The 23,048-nt window shown below is 38.6% G+C and overlaps 1 protein-coding gene across 5 annotated transcripts in view; it reads right to left on the minus strand.

Moving 5' to 3' along the window:
- robo1 (roundabout, axon guidance receptor, homolog 1 (Drosophila)) overlaps nt 1-23,048 on the minus strand; it is a 222,821-nt gene that overhangs the window by 196,622 nt on the left and 3,151 nt on the right. For all 5 annotated transcript variants that reach the window (XM_026191737.1, XM_026191735.1, XM_026191733.1 and 2 more), the window contains exon 2: nt 1,653-1,777. In XM_026191737.1, the coding sequence (XP_026047522.1) occupies nt 1,653-1,740 (88 nt within the window). In that variant the 5' untranslated portion in view covers nt 1,741-1,777. The remainder of the gene's footprint in view (nt 1-1,652; nt 1,778-23,048) is intronic.

The following is a 23,048-nucleotide window of genomic DNA, read 5'->3' on the forward strand; positions in this document are numbered from 1 at the left end:
AAGCAGTGAATGTGAAATGCTCTGCTAAGCAGGACTGCAAGGGCCTGTTGTCTTGCTGGATGAGAGCTGGGTGGAAAAAAGAGAAATCAGCATGGTGGAACTGAAATGACTGTCAATTGCGGTGACAAAAGCACATAGTGTGGGTGGTTCACTTATCTCAAACAGGGAGACATTTCAGTAAAATGTCACAGGTTAGAAAATCAGTCATGTAAAAACAACCATATCTTAAAGTCTTAAAGCAAACAAGACATGGAACAATTTTGATTATTTATCTCATAGACAGATAAGAAGAGAAATCTGTAAAAGTCAACAGACCAACTTTCAGATATTGATGGCAGAAGCCAGTGAAGTATTCATTTAGCAATCTGTGGGTTATTTCAATCTATTTCCCACTGTAAAAAATGAAATAAAAAATAAAAAATCAATTTTTAATAACTTGCAATTTTCAAAGGATGTGAAATCCTTTGGTGACCTTGTGAACTTGAACTTTTTATCAGAAACTACAGAGTACCGTAATTCACTTACTCAGTCAAAACTAAGACTTGAAAAAGTTCACCTCCAAATCGCATACACTACAAAAACAACTCCTAATACTTGAATTCATGTGCTTTCCAACCATGCAGCTTCATGGCATCCATTTCCATGCAAGAAGATCCTGCAAATGTAACATGTTGCTGGTCTGGTACTTTTGTCCATATAGTGCATGTATTCAATATATGTACATATATGTTGTCAGGGATCTTCAAAATAACGTCATCAAACATGTAGAGGACTCCTAAAGAAGTTGATAATAATGATCAGCGGAAGGATAAAGTGTTAGTAACATCTACAGTATACTTTGGACACATATAATGAACATAACTGAATGGTGGCTGGATGTGCAGCCCCCACCACAGCTGGTTTTTCTTTAATTCCTATGATTCCTATGACTCTGCTTTATTTCATGTACTTTACTTGTACATCAAATTCCCAAACAAGTTCAAGAAAAATTGTTTAAAACAAGATCATCTTACTGGCATAACTTTAGAATCTCTATATCTGTTTTACTGTCCATCTAAGGTTTCTGTGTATTTTGTGTCTTTGTAACCCTTCCATTCTGTATTGTATTGTTTTACAAACCCAAGAAGAGGGAAGAGGTGGGTAAGGTGTAAGTTATTTTCATACTGACAAGCCAAATTAAGTTCATAGCAGTGCAAAATTAAAATTTTCTGAATATTAGTGTGCTCAAGCCACGGAGGGCCGTTACAAAATAGTGTACTTCTTTATTTTGTTGTTTGGCAAATCAGGGACTTTTCTAAATATTCCACAGGTACAAGTACCTTTCAGTGAATCAGGAACAGTTGTGCAAATAACTTGAGGTTTAGAGCTGCAAACGCTTTTACTTGTTGTAAAAAATGTCACCAAGAAAATTACTTTGTGCCAAAAAAAAGTTGGCAAAAAAAAAGTTATCTTAGCTCCAAATGATTCAGGATTTAAGTCCCATGTCAACAGTAAGTCACTAAAGCTACAAGAGCGGTGTCAAGCATACAATAAGTCAGACAGCCGTTGACTGACAGACAGACACAGACAAACCATGACGATGGAGGCAGACCATGAAGTCTTGATCACTGATGAGCTGACAAGCACGTGCTGAGAAACATGTCATGTCTTACCTGGGATTAAAGGAACCTCTTGACCCCAAGCCAGCCTGAGGAGGACCATAATGAAGAGGGGCGTGGCCCCTGACCATGTGCCACGCATAATGATGCTCACTGTCCTGGCATCACTTAAGGTCAAACTGAAAAAACAGATTAAAAACAAACAGTTAAACATCGGTTATATAGCTGGGAATTCTCTCACACATGTAAATACCAACCGGAAAGAAAAAAAAAGTTGTGTAATGCATAAAATTTCCTACTTCTTACTTTCAAGAATCATAATACACAACGCAGCTCTCACATCTAAATGACTCACAATCTTTTAATGAGTTCCTTCACGTTGTAATTCAGTGTCATTCCATAATTTTTTGTCAGAAGAGAGTTCAGTCTTGCTAACAATGCCAAGAAGGCTACAAATCAACTTTCCTTGTTGCAAAACTCTGACCTAGCATCTTATTTTGTTCACAACACAACAGAAGTCGGTGTCAAATTGATTTCAGACGCGGGAGCCAAGAAGTCAGAGTTTAGTGGTGTGTGTGTGTGTCTGAGAGAGAGAGAGAGAGAATGCTGCCCTACTGAAATCACCTGCACATAGTGACAAGGACCGTCTGTGGCATGGAAATAAATCGGAGGATTCTCCAGATCAGCCATCTGTGGAACAACCTGGTCACCCTTGTTTGATTACATCCAGCAGGCCAGGCAGCCTTGACTGCTTCGTTTCTTGGTCTTTCAGACTTCCCTCCCTGCGCTGTGAGGCAGTATGATTTTCTCTTTACAGCCTTTTTTCCAGGCATGACATACTCCTTGAGTTGGATATGCTTCAACAAAAACATGATGGACATGCTTTATCAAATATTTCAAGGCACCACAGCAGTGACTGAGTCTCTACAAGCATTGGATCATTTATAATGATGATTTACATTACCATTCCACAACAACCAGTGGAATTCAACATATGTTGCAATGACAGTGAATTTGGCACTGCTATGAAAACTTTCTGGTTTCATATTACTTAATTCTTCCAGACTTGCATGTCTTTTAATAACGCACTAAATGGACCATGTATTTGCCACTTATCATGGAAGCTTTTATGTCATTCTTTTCCTCACAGCTGCATCGATTTAGTCTTGCACCTCTTTTATTTCCTGGCTTTTGAATGAGATAAGTCACTGAAAAGTCTCTCTGTTAGATCTCAACGTTGGGGTTGCACCAACATGTGTTTTCATTACTTTATTCCTTCAGTGTTACAGCAAACTCTAAGAATTATTTGTTGTATTTGCACATTTGTTTCCATATGACAATCATTTTCCTGCCTAAATGTCTTATAAAGTCCCAGTTGTTGCATTCACTACTCATGGCCATGTGAATCCATACCATACTAACAGTTTCCTTGAAGACTAGCAGGCTAGCATCCCCCATTATTGTTGATAATTGTGTCAGATAAACACTGCATCTTCCTCTTGCAGGCAATCTGATAAATACCCAATTACCAGTAAGGAGATGGCTGTGACAAGTCAGCATCAGAGGTCTTTGGTTTGGGAATGGCATTGGGAGGACCCCCTCAACCCTCCATCAAGTAGGGAGCTGGATTCATAATTCAACTCATCACAGTGTTCCATTTGATTGATGAATGGACAAATTGGAGATAAAAGAAGATTTATTTGAGCCCTACCTCCTGGAAACTACAAACACACATAAGGATGCATCACAGTCCAATCATTGACTATTGCTCAGGACTCATTATTAAACCTGCTTCCATCAAAGGGAATGCACATGTTTCGCTAGACTTGTTTCAGCGCCTTCGACTTTGTTCACTACAGATTCAGTTCGGGAGGAATGAAAGGACTTTATTGTCTCTTTTTATCTGACTCAATGACTGCTGAATGGATTCAAGCCAATTAATCAGGCACTGACAAGCAGCATTGCTGCTGGCTCAGTGACCAACTCCAACAAAAGACGGGAACCATCAGCAGAACAGTCGCTGCCCACAAATTGATTTCTGTAGGCCTACAAAACCGAGGCAATGCCAACTCAACAGGAATCACAACCTGTGGGTGAAATATTATCGAACATTAAGGAACAAAGACATATGTTTTTCTCAACTTGCAAGTATTTCGTGATGAATTAAGAAAACACAAAATCCATGTGAACTATCCATGAACCTGGAAATTCTCAGGTGAAATGTTTAAATACAGGACTGGCAAATAACTTTCGGGAAAGCTAAGTGGAGACCTCTGGTTATAAGAATGAACTTCATTTTACCTCTGACTGGGACTTCTACTTTTCATTGCTTAATCCTTTTTTTTCTTTCATCTTCTACTTCTGATACTAACTGCACACTAACCAACAGTAAAGCAGCTTGGGAAGCAAAAGCACCGAGGGACAGCATTGGGGATGTATTGGCTGAAAAGGCTGAAACTGCCGTTGTCGAGTGCAATCAGCATAACAACAGACAAATAAGCTGACAATTACTAAAGGCAGTTATTTGCCAATGTTTGTTTATTGTAATGCATCAGTTTTATGCTTATGTTTAAAGATAGTGTAATAAAAAGCCGAAAGACTTCAAGATTTCAAAGAATCAGCCCAACTGGTATGACATAAACAAATACAATAAATGCAAAACATAAAGTTAAACTGTGACATAAATGCATGGTATCATTTTGCAATAACTATTTGAAAGATTAAATTGTAAAGACTTCTTGTAAAGTACTGGTTTGAGTGTACAAGCAGAAATTAGTTTTCTGTTCGCATTTTCTCTTCAACACTTGTTGATCACGTGATATAGTTTGGGAAATGTCACTAACCATAAAGATGCCCCATTCCACACTTTTTTAGCTCATGGATCACTTTATGCCAACTACCATAATTTCATCCATTCTTAGAGATTAGATGACATAAAGCACAAAAACATTAACACAAAAACATTGTGGTTGATGGTTCGATCTCTGGCTGCTCTAGTCTGTATGTCAAGTATCCTTGGGCAAAGCACTAACACCAGTGCATTCATTGGCATCTGATTTTGTGTGAATGTTAGATAGAAAGCATTTGAGCACAGAAAAAAGTGCTTGTATGAATGGCATGTTGTATAAAGCACTTTGAGTACTCAGGTAGAGTATTTAATTTAATAGTTAATATTTAAATCTGACGTTTTCTTGTTATTTTCTATCCAGAATAAAGTTTATTGCTAAATACTCTACCGACGTGCTTCTTTACCGTCTTTCTTACAAACAAACACTGCTGATATGCTCACACTGTTTTAAATATCTGGTCACAATTTGTCCCCAGTTTGAAGAGAACCTAAAATTTCAAATACTGACAAGCAATATTATCTTGGTGACTTTGATCAGAAAGCTCTTAGTCTTTAACCACAGGGTTAGCAGTTCCATTATAGACCCTGGCCTCTCCAGTATTAATGAGTATTTCTATTTGCCACTGACCCTACTTCTGAAATGCATCCGATGCCCTTCACAGCCTCATCTTAGCTGAGTGTGAGTGGAATATTGCTGAAAGTTAGCCAAATAAAACTGGATATTTTCCAACATTAAGGTATTTTTAGGATTAAATCGGTACCTTTGTTTCTTCCGTGTTCCTTTGCCTTGCAGGACCAGAAAGATGATAGTCACATGCAGGTTTGTTTTTTAGAACACAGCAATAACAATTACCCACCACTGGGACAAAAATATCCACAGGGTTTGTTAACTCAGACTGCTATAGCTTCAGCAGTTAGAAATAAAATAGATAGAAATGCCTTTTTGCATGAAATATTGACTGTAGATGTCATTTATTTCTGAAATGTATTCCTCACTATTTAAAGAAATCATATTTTCTTTTCTTTTATCACTTTCTCTGAATATTTTGGCACACCTGGAAATGGTCAAACAGATTTGAGAGTAGGTCAAACAGTATTATAAGTATTAAATAAATCTTATATTATAAAAGTTCTGTGCTTTTTCCTGCTCAATAATAAAAAAAACTGCTTTAGCGATTCATTGACTACATTTTTTCTTAGATTCAGATTCCAGAGTTAAGGATTAGTGCGCCATGTGCTATATATATCTATAAAAGACTTGAATCATATGTACAGTAACTGGTACAACAATAGCGACCCAAACAAAAGCGCATGGGAATCACACTTTAATGAACAATGAGCTTCAGTTCATAGCAGTCCATTTCTGATTTGGTGAAATGTGCATAAACTGATAAAACCTACTGTATCGGAACAGGTTACAATGAATGAGTGAAAAAAGAATACATTTACAGTACATGTGCAGTGGTCATCAATACCATTAAGGGGATTTGCTGCTTCTGTACATACACCTGCAAATCTCATTAGGTGTGGTTTATCATGCTGTGCCATGTCAGCACTGTATTTTGATGAATAGTCCCTGTGCCTCTCATGCACTCCGTTCTCTGTGTCACCATGTCTTCTCCTTTCTCATAAAAATGCCAACACTGGATTAAGGATCTCACATTCACATTATGCTCCTTCACTTCATTACAATAAACGGATTAACCTGCCTGGGTGGTGGAAAGTGATCGGTAGGGAGGGTGGATGACACGTGGCTGACCTGTCCTTCCTTCTTTGTGTAAATCATATCTCTCATGCTCCTCCAAGACCTACTACAAATCTTCCACACTGCTGTGGGAACCACAGTGCAGACAGTGGCAACATTCAGGGACGAGAAACAAATCTGCAGCCATTAAGACGCCCTGCAGTTGACTTACATAACAGCATATGCTCCATCCATTCCACCGGGAGAGACCCGTCTTCACTGTCCCACTTTCTGTTCATTGCTACTGTATGTCATGTAGTGAATGATCATTTGGATTTGTTTTAATGGTGGAAGCTACTAGCCTAGATGGAGGTTTTTATTCTGGTATAGAAAAATTAGACAATAAGCAGATCCAATTTAATAAGCATCTCTTTGTCTAGAACCGGGAAGTTGATGCAGATAGAAGAAAAAATAAAACTCAAATCACAGCTGAAGCCACTCCAGTATCTCTCCGGAGATGAGCTTGGTAACTTGGCTTCCTTATAGTGACCTGTCTTCTCATGAATGTGATCTTTAAAAAATTAAAAGCTTATTATTTCCTGGAGTGAGAAGCCAAGCGCACGGCCCCCAGCCCCTTCACTAGTGATGATGGATTAGTCCTTAGCCTGCACTATGGACCTGTCCCCACTGACTGCACAGCGAGTGACGCCACAGGCCTAAGTGCCTGCTATCAAGATGCCATCTTTGACAACTCTTAATTTATTTGAATAAAGGCTCCACCATTTCTTTAAAGGACAATTCCATTATTTCAGGATACAGATGGGTGGTTCTTTGATTTTTTCGAAGTAGTATTACCATAAAAACATCCAATCCTATTTAGTCCTATTACTCCATGTGGAGTTTTTTTTAAAAGCTGGGCAAAGTGCTTCTTTCTGTAAACAGAAAACATACATTTGTTTTCTAATATCAATAAAACAGGCCTTTAGTTAATACAAACTTAACTTTATTCCTTTTGAGTGACTTTAGACCATGATTGGGAGATTGCAAAAGCTGTTACTCGGTGAGAAATGTCTCTCAGTGAAACAGTATTATTGAAGTCAGAGAGCACCAGGGAGCTATAGGTTCTGTGCTCAGGTTCAGTGTCCACAAGCTTAAAGTAGCCGAGGTTTTCGCATTATGGGCCCGTTCTTATGTGTCTGAACCATTTTCCCAGGGTCAGCATCATTTGGACGACTTACAGCGCAATTTGTCTGCAGTGATTGGGTCTGCCTGGGTTTGAACAAAAGCAGTCAGCCTGGCTATTGTGTCCTTTTGTGTCCCATATGTCAGAAGTCTGCTACACAAACAATGCAGCAACTGCCAAGAGCACAACAGTCATTATCGGCTGCAGAATCGCTGTCATTATCCTGCTGCAATCATAACTCTAATTACAAAAGTTGCTATGTAAGCAGGTAGATTATGCAATGTTAATTACGCGTGCACAATGCGGCAAGCGTATGTTCAAATGCCACTCTCTATTATGCCCCGCACAAAAGCAGCACACGTTTTACCCTCTGCCACATGCAAAGCAACACCGAGTCCCTTGATGGCTGGTTTAAGCACTCACAGTAGAGTCGCAGACCTCTGGTCATTAACAATATCTTATTAATAGTTGCTATTAATCATCCCTAACTATATTTTCTGTAAGAAACTAAAAATGATTAATTGATGGTCTTCATCCCACAAACTGGTCCATCTCATTACTCAGACTCACCTACATTGGATATCAGCTGGATGAAGATGAGCTGCAGGCATTTTCCAATTTAATTCACAACCAGTTCCCACATACTGCATACAGATTTGTAATTAACCTCTCACCAAACACTCTCAGATTTAACATCTGTCACATCCACCATATGACAGGCACAGAAACAAACTGTTAGATATAGAAATATACATATAAAACTGATTAAAATGTCACACAGGCAGGTTTACAACTGCACTAAGCTTACTTTTCAATTCCAGGCTAAACACGGTTGAAAAATGTGTGTTAATAAAATCTCAGAGATTTTATAGACAAAAGCTAGACAGTGGACGGTTTTCCTAAAGCAGAGCACAGGGTTTTTTGCATTAATCATCATGAGGGTGCACTTTCCCAACCCACTCTGGCAAATTAAATCCTCAGAATAATATCTCCATCATTGCTGTATTTCTATGCTCTGTCACAAGCATCTATCTGGGTTTGGAAAGGAGTGCAGCAGAGCCTGCCAACTCAGAAAAACCTGAAACCAAGGGGCAATAAAAAGTGACATCAGCAATGGGAAAGTTAATAGTGTGTTTCAGATGCACTTTCTGGAGGACAGGAGTAGCAGAGGTTTCATTTACTGTAAGTGACAGTGGCTGACAATCTCCTTCTGCCTTCCATATGCCCTTATGAATCTCAACCCGCTCTGTGTAATAACCTATAAATAGATAAGGCTTCTGGGGGGGGGGGGGGTTCTTTGACAGTTTATAATGTCTGGACATATACTGCATTTACAGTTTGTGTACAGATCATAGTAACACCTTGTTTTTTCTATTCATCTATTCACTGTGATGTCTGATTGAAACCGGGCTGCAGTTCCCTGTGGGGTTGTATGGTGTAAGAAGTGTCACAATGGTGGTTGTGTAAGACTACTTTTTTTTAACTTCAGAGGTCTGTTTCTAACTTTACAGAGCTCATTTCAGCACAGCTGTCAGAGAATGCCTCAAGCTGAATAAACAGAATACAGAACCACGAAGGCAGACTGAAGACAACATGACTCCAGGCGTCTGTTTGAAATTGGGCCACAGGCACATTTTCTTCTGTTTCCTCCATGCTACATGTTCTCTTTCTCATTTATTAGCCAACATAACTCTTGCTGCCTCTGTAGTGAATTATCATGTATCATTTATCTTTACAGACCTAGTTAAGCTTTTTGTCATAACAGTATGATGTAAGACAGTTAATCCTGAAAATAAATAGGGTTCTTGTATACAACACAGCAATCTCTAATACAGCTTTATGGACTCCATTTTGCAATACTGCTCTAGGCCTGTATTTATCAAACTGTTAAGAAAACTTTATAATGTTTTACTGAGCAAAAGAAATAAATAAAATTGAAGAATAAGAAGCATTTATCAAATGACTTGATAAAGCGTAAGAGGAGCAATTATGGAATGCATGCTCAGTAAGTGTCGGAAAAAATAATGATACAGCAGTATCTTCTACAGGTTTCTGTTATGATACGTTGTCTTTCAGTATTTGACTTACCAGAGTCACTATTCCTTATCTCTATTATCAAATGAACGAGGTAAAGTAAACAAAAAGTAACTAACTAAGAGAAGAAGAAACACAGACTAAGACAAATCAGACAGCAAATTAACTAAATTATGTGCCAATTTAATGACAATAAATAATACAGTACACAATTCATGCACGTTTAGGGTATTTTTTTCTCTTACATATTGGATAAATCTTAGATGACTGTTGTATATGGGGTATGGTATAAAAATGTCCTGCCCTGTTATTGTCATTATTGTGAGCAGAATATTGTAGCAGCATTGTATTATATGTAACTGAATCCCACCCCATTGTACAGAGCAGAAAAAGAGGAATTTATGCTTCTAATTATACTTTACTTATTATACTTATTATTCTAGTTTATTTAATTTATTCTCCAGTTGAGTAAAAAGTAGCTCTTTGAAGGACACCCTCTGCCTGCTATGCAATTTTATTTTGTAAACTTAAATCATAATTCTAGCATATGTACTCATCTTGAACATCTGTTTCATAGAACACAGGAAGAGAAACAAAGGGATTTTTTTTTAAATCTCTCTTTGCTGGGACCTAGATTTTAAATAGGTGACTTACACCTATACAGTTAAGGTAGGATTTGGCAGATGTGGGAATCCTAACTCTCCAGCAGAGTTGGAGCTGAGCTGTGCTGCTGCTCTTTGTGTTAGCCAACTAAATTTAACAACCTATAAGTAGATGGTGTGCAGTCATCATAGCTAATTTGCTACTCAGTGTAACCCTAACATTGACCATGAACATCATAGTCACTTCGCACCAGTGGAACATTGTGCATTACTGTAAACTTCACCAAAATTTTGCAAATTAATCATTATATCCTGTCTTAAACGTCGCAGCACTGCCAGTCACCCAAATAGCATAGTTCAGTTTGTTTTGCAGGACTTTTCACAATATGAAATAAATAAATAAATAAAATTTTACTTCAGCAACACATCATGAATTCAATAACATTCTCAGATAAATAAGGACATTCTTAGCAAGCTTTATAATCCCAGTTTATTAAATGTCACTGAGCAGTCCCTATCTCTCTTCTTCCTCTCCTGCTTTCTTTCATCCTTCTCCATCTCTAAGTAAAGCTATCTCACATTCCTTTCTCTCCCTGAGAAATACAGCAGCTGTACCTTTAGCTGGCAGACACATGTGACAAATTGCATGGATACAATTTGCGTGTGTGATTAAATTTGCTAAGCGTTTCAAAATGTTGCATTTGAAATTGCCTGCCACTTAAAAAAAAGTTACTCTCTTTATACTGGCTTTTTCTCTGTAGTACTACCTAGATGCTGAAATACTGTGAGTCCTCATTGTTCCAGATCATTCTGGCACAGTCTATCCTCAGAGTATAGTGCAATGATGCATGAATTATATAATCTTTGCCATTTTCATCGCTTCATTTGCATTTAGCAGTAATGGATACACCAATGGAATTGCATTTCATGTTTTATTTTTGCCTCCATTTAGCTCCAAACCAGTTTGATTTGACTTACAGCTAAGACAATAAGCATGTTATGAAAATGTAAGTACAGAAATTAGTACTGAGAAAGTACCTAAATTTGTGTTAAAATGTAGATAATAAAAGTTAAAAGTTGAGAAAAAAGCAAATATTCAAGTATAGCTACTGAAAATTCTGCTTAAAGTAAGAAAGTATTTGCACTTCATTACTATCAGTTTCTATGTTTATCCAATCACATGGCAGCAACATAGTGGTTTTAGGGATGTAAACTTGAGTACGATGATCTGCTGAATTAAAAACTGAGCATATTGTGGAAATCTGAAATAAATCGAGCTACACAAACTTTGTAGGTCTTTGTAGGTTTTTAATTCGCCTTAATAAAAGGTCTCTAATGACGATACAGGGTAACAGTAGTTTGCTTGGCTTTTGACGGACAATAAAGATAATCACAGATTCATTTATAGCAACATATTATCCACGCACCGTTGTCACAGAATACAGTCAGAAGATTCCATGCAAATTATAGCTTGAACAGTCGAGTATGTCTTTTATTAAAAGATTACATAAAGACAAAACATGGTGCTATGGAACCTTCATTCATCCAGGTCAGCTTATCACAGTAAAGGGCAGAATGTTGGGGGAGAAAGATGATTTAAGTGACTTTAAATGTAGCATATTTTTGATGCCAGAATGACTGGTTGGAATATTACAGGAACTGCTGATTTACTGGAATTCAATGACACAACCACCTAGGGTTTACAGAAAATGGTCTGAAAAAGAGAAAATATCCAACTGGCAGCAATTCTCTTGGCAAAAATATCTTGTTGAGGTGAGAGGTCAGATAAGATTTGATTAATGGGAAGACAACAGTAACACTTGTTGCAAACAGAGTATGCAGAAAAGCATCTCTGACATTGACATTGAGTCTCAATGGGACTACCCATATAAATAAAGGTTAAATGAATTACATAAAAAAAACAGCAGCACAAACCTTGAAACAGCTGGGCTACACCAACCACACCAGGCGCCATTCCTACCAGCTAAGCGCAGGAAAATGAGAATACAATTTAAATGCGCTCCCCCACAAATTGGGCAATAGAAGATTGGAAAAGTGTTTCCTGTTCTGACAAGACTCCATTTATAGTGCCACATTTTGATCACAGGGTCTGAATCTGGTGTAAAAGACATGAAAGTATGGACACGTCCTACCATCTATAAAGGGCTAAGGCTGGAGTTAGTGGTATAACAGTATGAGGGATATTTTTGGCACATTTTGATTCCTTAGTATTAGTGACAACAGACCACCCATCCCTCAATGATCATAGTGAACCCATATTCTGATGGCTGTTTCCAGCAGGATAACATGTCATGTCACAAAACTCAGACCATCTTAAACTGCTTTCTTAAATGTGACATTTAGTTCATTGTATACTATGGAACCTTTCATCTATACAGGTCGGTGTGAGGTTGTTACTGTACATGCTGTAATGTTTCCAGCACCTTGTTGAATCTATGCTATGGAGAATTAAAGCAGTTTTGAAGGCAAAACAGATGATTCTAATGTTTATAAGTCATAATGATTACAAGACGGCCCCGATCTCAAGAAACTGATACTGTAAATCCATCTTTAAAATGGACCAGCTGTGAAATGGATACAGTTCATTCCTCCCCTTTCAACATTCAAACCACTGGCCCTGACAATTCATAGTGGTAGACTTTCATGCTCCAGCAAACAGCAGACAAAGATCAAATGTGTGATATGAGACATGAAAACTATACAGGGATAAACAGCAGCAGCTGCAACGACTGCCACAGAGCAGGAAAGAGAGGAAAAATCAGGTAGATAATGAGAACACAGTGGGTTTGCACTGCCTTGTTGCTGACAGACAGGAGCAGTGGTCCTGAACATGTACGTGGTTCAACAAGGCTCCGACATGGTGAGCCTTTCTCCTTGGGACTGTCAGCCTTCAGCCGAGCACATCATCTCTCCATGAGGATTTCAACACATTAGCCTAAGCCGGGTGCACAGATAGTAACAACAGAGAGTGTATCGTCGACAGGCAGGCACACAGTACCCAATTAGAGCTATCACACACACTGTAATTAGCAAGACTGACTGATTTCAGTTTGTGTAAAATGTATTCATATTATCCAGATTACAAATAAGCACATTCATCTAATTAGCTCACGTAGCTCACAAGCTTAATTAAAGTTAATGCATTATGATACTCCAAAATCCAGAGATTACAATGCTCCAAGGTTCTAGTTAATTAGAGTATTCACACACTGACAGGCAGTGATCCCAGCCTCCTTTTCCCTTAGCCAATTAAAACAGAGGGTCAAAGTGGACAAAAACTTTGTTTCTCTTGTTTTTGAGGTTTTTCCACAAGCATCTGGTAAATGTAATGTGCTCAGAGAAATGCTTAACAGACTCTTCTTTTGTCAAAATATGCTTTTTCTGTTTCAAACTTTTTGTCTTTTTCTCCACAAAGTGACACTACCAGGTAAATCAAACTGGCAATTACAGAGTCCTACCTTAGAGTCAGGTTATGAAAATAACTGACAAAATCAGATTCATGCCTCTTCATTTATCTTTACAGTGGCAGTCAAATAGAAAGAAGACTGAGCTGAATATTCATTGACTTTCCCACTACTCAGAGTTCACTTTGCACTTACATGCTCTGCAAAGCTGCATTAACATAAAGTCTCTTATAACAGTATTGCAATGTTAGCAGGCCTGCTTTGTTACGGATGGTACTTTAAATTTGAAAGAAAAGTGCCAGTGTTAATTTGTTGATAGGGCAGGGTATTAAATCTGAAAGTGCTAAAAACACAAGCTCTTTAAATGTTGCCCTTGTTAGTATTAGCCTCGTCCTCTCAAGTGTAGGTATCACCTGCTCTACTAAATCAGACACCTACAGAAACACATGCTGGCACACACCTACATCTCCAGTGTATTTTATCATTTGAGTGCATACAAGGACAGAGACATCAAAAGAATTCACTTAAAATGCATCTCAAGTTCCATTAATAGGCTGTCAAGAGAGAATTACGATATGGACAGAACATGGGTTTTTAAAAGTAGTAAAAACTCTTTCTTGGTCAACTTTTTTAAAAGTTTTCTTTCTGAAGGCAATTGGGAAGATCAATATCACCTCAGATCTGGGGTGTTAAACATATACTGACTATGGTTGTGATCTAAACAGTCAGTCCTTAAATCTCCTTTCTCTGTCACACAAAGCCATTTAGCTCTCATTGTTCATGTGTGTCCCCCCCACATTCTTTCCTAACCCAAACTGTTTGAGGTACACTGTCTTCAAGTCCCTGCTCAAGGGTGAATTATTGTGTTAATGTTATTCTATAAAGTGCCAGAAGATGACTCATGATTTGGCACTTTCTTTTTTTTAAAGATGAATTAAACTGAATGAAAAGTGAGAAATATGAGACTCTTTAAAATTGTCTCCTGCAGAAAGTGAATGCTTCCTGATGAATTATACGTAATTAAAAATACGTAACAATACAAAAAAAATAATCTCCACTTAACTCCACAATGCCATCAACAAATGAACAAGTTTTCACCCCTTTCTATCAGCAGGTCATTTTTCTAAAACCAGGTCCCACACATTAAATTTAAATTGGTTGCCAGCTGCTAATCTTAGACACTGGGGAAATGTATTAGTTACACCTCACCTTGTAAGTATTGGTTTGGACCACCTTTTGTGACATGGCACATTATTTCGCTGGAAGCAGCCACGAGTTGATGGGTACAGTGCTGTCATAAAGGGATGGACAATATTCAGCAACAATACTCAGGTAGGTTGTGGTGTTTAAATGATGCTCATTTGGTACTCAGGGGCTCAAAGTCTGCCAAGAAAATATCCCCCACTCATTACAAGCTGAGGAAGAAACATTGATACAAGGCAGCGTGAATCCATTCTTTCATGCTGCTTACACCAAAGTCTGACCCTACCAGTGGGATGTGGCACCTGAAATTGAGACGCATCAGATCAGGCAGCCTTTTTCAATCTTCTGTTGCCCAATTTTGGTGAGCCTGTGTTAACTGTAGCCTGAAGTAGACATCTGTGTCAAGGTTTGTTACAAGTTACAATTGCCTTCATGTCAGTTGTATCTAATATATTGGACATAAGTTCTGTTTAGTGTAGCATGTGTATTTCTTTTGTTATCTTCAGACAGAATCAGGCTAATTGTTTCCGGCATTAAATGCTAAAAACAAACATATTTATCTGCCAAAACAGGCTTACTTATAAAATTACTCATTTAGAATGTATTTATGTAACTGCAGGCAAGGAGGGCAATTGGCCAATAGGTGCGAGACGGTTTTCAGATGTGGAGCTGAAAAAAAAGATTTGCAGAGAAAGGGCAGGGGTTGAGTGTCTCTTTATTTTATGGCTTGACTCTCTATTAACTTATATATTTATTTCCTATAGGAACAATGGACTTACATCATTGTAAATGTTCCAGTGTAGTGGAAACAGTGCAGGTAGTTAAAGCATCAAACATGACTTTTAAACACTACACTATCATCTCCCAGACTTAATCTGAAAAAAGAAGGTGATAAAATATTTACACTTTGGTGAAATACTGCCTGCTCTAACCCACCTTACAATTATGACTATTTATTAAAAGAACGTTTATAATATGCTTTATAGAAGCCTGGCATAAAGAATGTGAAATATAGTTTGGGGAATCTTGACTGAACAATGTCCTTAAATTTTGGATGAGGAGAGTTATATAAAAGATGTGATCAAAATGTTCTGAGGACAGAACCATAAAAATATAAAACCTTACCTGATTTAGATTTTGCTGTTGGCGATCAGTTGTCTCATGCGCTTGGTAACTGTTTTCACTGAGTTATTTATTTTTGTCCCCTTGAACTTGTCCTTCTGCAATGGGCATTGGATTCTCTCCAGTGTACCAAAACAGCAATCTTTCAACTTGATTTTGATTTTCAGGAAGTGGGCGAGGCTGTGGGGCTGCCAAATCTGGAGAGTGGTCCAGGTGTTCAGGAAAGATTGTGTTTGTTTGAGCAAAAAATTCAAGAGCAAAAAATGCGTTTTCAATGCATTCTGAGCTGGCATGAGATGGGACGCACTGCTGTTCTGATCGTTTCCTCTGAATGTTCTCCCTCAGGCACCACAGTATGTTATTGTACAAGTCAGCTCTGCCAGTCTTACCTTCGGGGACGAATTCACAGTGTACAACCTGATGAATCTTTAAAAAAAATAAAATAAATTGAGCATGCTTCTGGTTTTGCTCTTCACCTGACATGTTGCCTTTAGGCTAGAAAACTGTGGACTCTTCAAATAAAAAACTACAGAAAATTGCTCATGTCAAAGCCGGAGACATGCCTTTCATCACCAGAGATGATCCTTCACTTGAAATTTGGATATAAAAAAGAATTAACTGTTTGCCCTTTGCACAAGTTATAGGTTTGTTGTAAAATCATAGAGCACACAGGTTGGAACAGAACTTCCAGGGAGCGGTGTAAAAGTGATAGCCATGCTAAATGTGACATTGACCAAGTTTCAGAATTAAAAAATTTAAGTCTGTTAAAGATAAAGTGATAAGAAGTCACGTGATAAGAAGTCAGAAGTCACGTGTGAATGCTAAACTTCTTAAAAGGATAAATCATCACTTAAATCATAGCTAGAAAATGTTCATAAACTTTCAGGGTAAAAACATTCATAACCTATAATCCCCTTATGCAATGGGAGATGCCAAAAACTAATTATTATTTAATGTTTAATAGATAACGTTAAATAGAATAGAAGTTGCGTCCAGCTGCAGCAGCTGATTCAAAATTCATGATGAATAATAAAATAGTACTCTACTGAACTATAGTCTTTTTCTTAAAATTGGCAGATATTTGACATTCAGTTTTAGCAGTAAAAGGTAATGCAGCACAAAAGCCTAGCGCATAGAAAGTGTCTTCTAAAATACCCAACTGCATTACTCTTGGATTGAGGCATTCGGGCATACTCAGTAGCTAAACATTATATGTTCACAATATCATAAATATCTCCAACAAATATTAAAAGAAGAACTTAAAAGTTTTACGACCAAAACAAGAGGCCATTGTTGCATTCAGGTGGTGTAAGTGGTAACTGAGAAGAGCAAGAGACTGAATAACTTAATAAAAAAAATAGCTCATTTTCACGCCAGTCAAAGTGAAAGTATGCTTATCTTGCGCTGTGCAACTCTGGTGCTAGAACACATTAGGTGGATCAAAATGAACCCTTCCAAAAGGCTCACAATACCTCAAACTAATGGTTTGAGACATCTGTAGATGAGCAACTCCATTGTTCTTCTAGGTGAAATTACTATTCTTGTCAATGGATTCTGGTGGCTTTGAAGAAAGCGACTTAACAGCTATGAGTCCTCTGTTGGAAAAGAATGTTTGACTGCTGGGTAAAAACCCCAACTGAGTAAAATCAGTATACCCAGTGAAACAGTTACATTTAAAATATTATAACAGAATATGAAAAATGATCTTATTAAGTTTCTCAAAAATGTGCATTGGCTCCTGACTGCTTTTAAGTATGTCATCACATTTTTTTTCTAAATCACAGTTTTTGGTTGTAATAGATGTGCTTCTGACATCTCACATAATGCTTTGACTTGCAAATGAACAGCTAGCCCACTCTGTGGAAAATATCATCTAGCACCATTCAGTGTAAAAACTCCAGTAGGAATTTTATGCCCATATCTCCTAGACCTAGTTCAGGAACAAAAACGCTGTTCTTATGTGAACAGACATGAAGGGACAAACATAAACACACACACACACACACACACTCAAGCTCGCAGACAGACTTGGAGGGTATTCCTGTCTCCTGCACCCTGATGTAGATGGATGTCCCGGGCTGCTGATTCTGAATCTACATCAGGTCATTACAATAAGCTGTGAGGCCCCAGTGAAACCTGAAAAGTGGAGGGAGCGGAGCAGCTTGGGAGGAGAACTACTCTCCCAGCCCTGTGGGGAAACAACCTTGACATAGTCATCTGTCTTAGTTACATCGGAGTTAGACCTACTGACACATACACAGTGGAGCTGCACCAGCCCATGCAATCTGTGCCATGTTGTTATGATACTGCATTAAAGGAACTAATAGAGTGCACCTAAAAATATTGAAAATGTGTTGAATATCATAGATGACAAAGGTATTAGGCTGTTTGGGGTGGGGGTTGTTTCATGGTCAGCTGGTGGAAAGGGTGCAGCAAGGTTAGCAATAAACTCGCCTCAACACAGGTGGCTTCTGACCCTGAGCGTCAGGTGAGGGTAATGGGAAGAGGTGGAGTAGGGAGGCCGAGGGTGGACCAGGTCATGACAGATAGACACACAGAGATGAGAAGTCTGGAGAAAGAGAGAGAGGAAGAGGAAGAGGGAGAGAGGCGGGACGCTGGTGTCGCTGCAGTGAGCTCTCACTCAGTCACCCCAGGGCTGTGTTTACGGAACTGTCAGTCACGTGGTGACGCGTCTCCCAGGGGACATAGGCCACCAGGGCGATGAGAAAATAATAGCTCCTTCTGTCAGAGCTTCGAGGGACAGGGGTCTGATGGACACCACAGGGAATTAGAGCCAGCCTTTGGGACATATCCAGCCCAACACTTAAATACAAGCGGGATAGAGACTCACACACAAGACAAGGAGGAAGAAATATCTACCAGCCTTCCCAATAATATGAATATTCAAATGAACAGTATTCATATCCAAAACTGGAGTGCCCAAATGAGCCTTGTTGATAATATTCAGATAATGAAGTAAATAGAGGTAAAAGGTATAAACTGTGCTTTGTAGCGGTATATAATAGACGATGTAGTTGTTACCCTCATTTTCAGTCCAGATTACCTAATTGTGTCGGAAACCTGAGTGACATCAGCTATCCAAATCCAAGAAATCATCAAATTTGCTGGAACGCTACAAAATTTTGTTTCCTGGGGTTGCTTTAAGGGCATCAGAGTCTGTCAGTGCAGTATTAGCCAACTCTAAAGTCCAACATGTCTTTCCATTCTTGCATGCAACAACAAACCGAGTTCTCAAAGTGCAATTGAGCCTAACAATAAGAGATGGCATATAGCTGAAAAATGTAATTGATTACATATCGCAGAATAATTTTGAGTCTCTGCAAGTTAATTTTCACATTGCACTAAAATGAACAGTGATCAATGGCTGTCTGGCTGAAAGAAGATCGAGGTAGACACGGCTCGCAGTGAATGGGACAAATTTGCTGGTTTGCCTCAAAAACAAGCAGTACCAGATCTGACATAAAGCTGTCTTTACATCAACCTCTAAAGGACAAGGCAAAGTAAAAAAAAATACAGTATCGCTGTCTAAAAGCTGCAGCGCAGCCCTTGGTTATGAGAAAGACTAGAAACTACCGCTCCATCCATAAAATCTGACTTTAAATCAAGCTGAACCTCCATTAAAGGGTTGAAAGATAGACTAGTGATGCTCATCATTAGTACAAACACTCAGAAATCATGGGGTAGCATCTGTTTTCTGCACATCCTCCCACATCAATGCTCAGAGCAGCAGGCCTCTGGGAGGGGGGGCGTACAGACAACTATTCCCCCGTCCCTTACCATGAATAACAATCTCTACCTCCAGGTAATTAAAGGGGACAAACGATGTCCACAGGGCCACACCAACCCATCATTAAGCAAAGAAACTATTGCAAAATGTGTACACAGACAGGGAGAAAGGGACTCTTTACACATGTATCCAAGTAGCATAATGGCCATTGATCGGAGTCGGCTACGAGAGAGAACATTTCAATATATCTATTGCGCTGATTAATCCATATATCTTTTTTTAATCTTCCTGCATTAATGCAAGTCTGCACATTTAGTGCTTTGTTCCCAGCTGCTACAAAGGGGGTATCTACTGCCTTTGTCTCTGTGGGGAGCTGAGACAAGATGATGTGCTCCTTACTGATGACCTGGCCTACGTTATGGGTTACCACTAATCCCAGTGGCTGCATACACCTCAGCCGGCACATGCACACATTAAAAACAAAAAAGCTGTGCACATTTGCACTGCTAACTGATTATTCAGATTCATATTTGGGAGTGGATGTTATTACACACAAATAATGCAAATGAATGTGCACACATACACAGGGTACATTTGACTTTGTTGCAAATTTAGAGCAGCACAGACAACTGAGAGACTGACAGACAATACACACCAGGCAACTGTGTACTCTTTCTCATCCCATTTGGAATTGGGTATTGACATCAAACAATGAGCCACTGCTGAGTATGCAGAACTTGGCCACTATGTTTAAAGAAACTGCGTGAGACAAACAAATGCATGCAAATAACAGCTGGCATTCAGAATTTGAGTTAACAAGAACACACTGCAGAAGTGACCTTGCCTTGGTTTTTGTGCTCTCCACTCAGTCCAATGTCGCACAGTAAAAGGCACTTTATTCATTAAGTGTGCTTTGGGTAATATGGAGATTGAGGGACTGAGGCATTCTCATCCCAAGAAGCAGTGGAGCAGTTACTGCAGCTGACCGTGATATCAGAGGCACATGAAAGGAAGAAGGTAGAGCTAAGGCAGAAAAGGAAAAAAAAAGGGGGAGGACAACCTTCTGATAAGAAAAAAAATGTGATATTCAGCAGCCCCTTTCTGCCTCCACCCCACATTTCAAACTGTGTCCAGGCACAGGACAGTCCCCCAAAATCAAAAGACGCTTTAAAAATCCCCAGAAATGAAAAAACACCCCAAGTACAGCTCAGTGCCTCCCGCTGGGACCCAAGCTGTTTTATGACTTTAAAACCTGTTAAATAATGCAGCACATTATAGCAAGAAAAACACAAAATAATAAACCACAGATATCCTGCCAGATACTGGCTAGTGTGGGTGCCAGTGATGTAGGAGATGTCAAGACACTAATATTGAGTTTTATCGCAAAGTAGGCATACTCCAATGAGCTAGAGGAGAAAAATCAAGATATAAGATATGGCAGGGAAGAAAACTGAATTCTTATTCCTAACCCTTGGGTAAAAGCTGAATATGTAAGTGCAGTAATTCAAAGGTAACACTTAAAAAAAATTTTTTTCAGAGGCAGATGATAGGCCTTGGGAAATGAAAGAAGGAGAAGAATAAGACTTAAAACTATTTTTTTCACATTTCATTTGAATTCTTCACAAGAAAACATAAACTGAGATGACACTAGAACTATTGTGTACATTTTCCTGAGAAGGATAATGTCAGCAGTTGACTGACATTTGTGCACTAGTATTGTTAGTAAATGTCATAGCGCTAAGTATCTGACTGTACATCCTCTGTATGGTCTTTAAGCAGTAATAGAGTGAGTTTTCAAGCGTTGCAACAACACATAGCTGCTTATTTGACATTTCCAACTTTCAGCATATGGGGGACTTGTGCTATTCTAGGAACGTGTTCCTCTCAGAAATAGCAGCCAGCATGGTAGACTTCTCGATAGCTAACCCTCACTATGAAGAAAGGATTGAGAACTGGATAAGTTAGCTTTCTAACATTAGCATTAATTCCCTCTTGCTGTGTCAGCAACTCCAGCGCCCTTAAGTTGGTCCCAGATTATAAAAAGGAGAAGTATCCTGTTTCTGTTGGAAGGGTATAGTCACGAGGATGGAAAATGAGAAAGTTGCTGTCAAAACCCACAGCGAGGAGTAGGTTTGTGTTGACCTCAGATCCGTGTAGACTCCAAGATGTAAACCATTACACTGACAGACTGCACAGATCTGCCAATCTAGTTAGAAGTACTAACAGGGGGTGCTGTCATGACAACAGCAATCTAAAAAACTGGTAATATTATCCCATTTTAAATGGTACTACCTTAATACGAACTTTAATCTTTAAATATGATTATTGTACTTTTTTAACTTTTGGACAGAAGAAAAAAAGCTCTTATGTGGCCTGTGAATGCAAAAATGCACAACTTCATTCACTTTTGATGTTAAACAACAGAGAACAACAACTTTTCTGTTCAACACTTCTAAACTGAAGAAGAACTAACAAAGCACTTGTCAACATTTTAACAATTAAACTTTTTTGAATATAAGCAACACCAGAAACCACATGACATTTAACAACATAAGCCACCACTGAACACTACAAAAAAGAGCATTTTTTGTCTCTCTTTCTACCCACAGTATATTATGGATTTTATTAATAAACTTCTTTTGTTTTTACTTTAACGTTTTTGTCTAAAAATCAGATGTCTTGTTAGGGATCTTGAGGCTGACAGTGAATAGTGAGGGTTTTTTTTTTTTTTGCATTCACAGAAAGCTTTTCTCAGCATTTACATTTCTCTGTTAGCTTTACTATGTAGGGAAACTTGTGCATGCTGAGGAGGCTGACGGGCCAGGAGCTTATCACCTGATGCAGGGGCATGAAGCAGCTTACAGCAGCTGCACAACACAAACCCAGGGATAGGACAGCAGTCTATCGCAAAGGCTTACCCCCAATACATTTGGTTTGATACTAAGTGGCAAGCAGCTAAACATTTTTTTTAAACTTTTTTCTGTACTGAGGTGTGCAACAGGGCGTCTTAGAGCCAGCTACTGCTGATCGAGATCACACTTTATGTGGCCCATTTTACTCAGAGTTTTAGAGCAGCAAATGCACAGTTATCTTGAGACAAATCATGGAATACACTCTCAGCCACATTTTCAATCGTTTCCATTTCACACTTTATGGAGCTGTACATTGCTTTGACATTACAGATTTGGGCACAGAACAAATTCCTCTTCTGTGACAGTATGTTCATAGAAAAATACAACTACTGGCCTGGCAAAGACAAATATATTAAAGCTGAAAAACTATAATAGCCCTCATCAAAGAAAATATTGATGTGGTTTGAGAATCCTGTATTTTGACCAAGATGAAAAAGTGGAAAAAAATAGAAAGTGAGTCATTCATGAGACATCTGCAAACAAGCAACCTCTGTTAAAAATACACACATACAGAGTAAAGACAGACTTAAGAAAAAAGCAATCATCCAGGTACTTAACAGCATAAATCTCCATGTGGTGCTGCAAATTCTGTTTGATTCACACAACACTGAATCTCCTTGAGAGGCAAGCATAGACACCTTAAACCACAACTTTGATCACAATCTCCTGCATCCCATTTCTGACTTTTC

This window comes from Astatotilapia calliptera, chromosome 14, assembly GCF_900246225.1.
Source record: "Astatotilapia calliptera chromosome 14, fAstCal1.2, whole genome shotgun sequence".
Lineage (NCBI taxonomy): Eukaryota > Metazoa > Chordata > Actinopteri > Cichliformes > Cichlidae > Astatotilapia > Astatotilapia calliptera.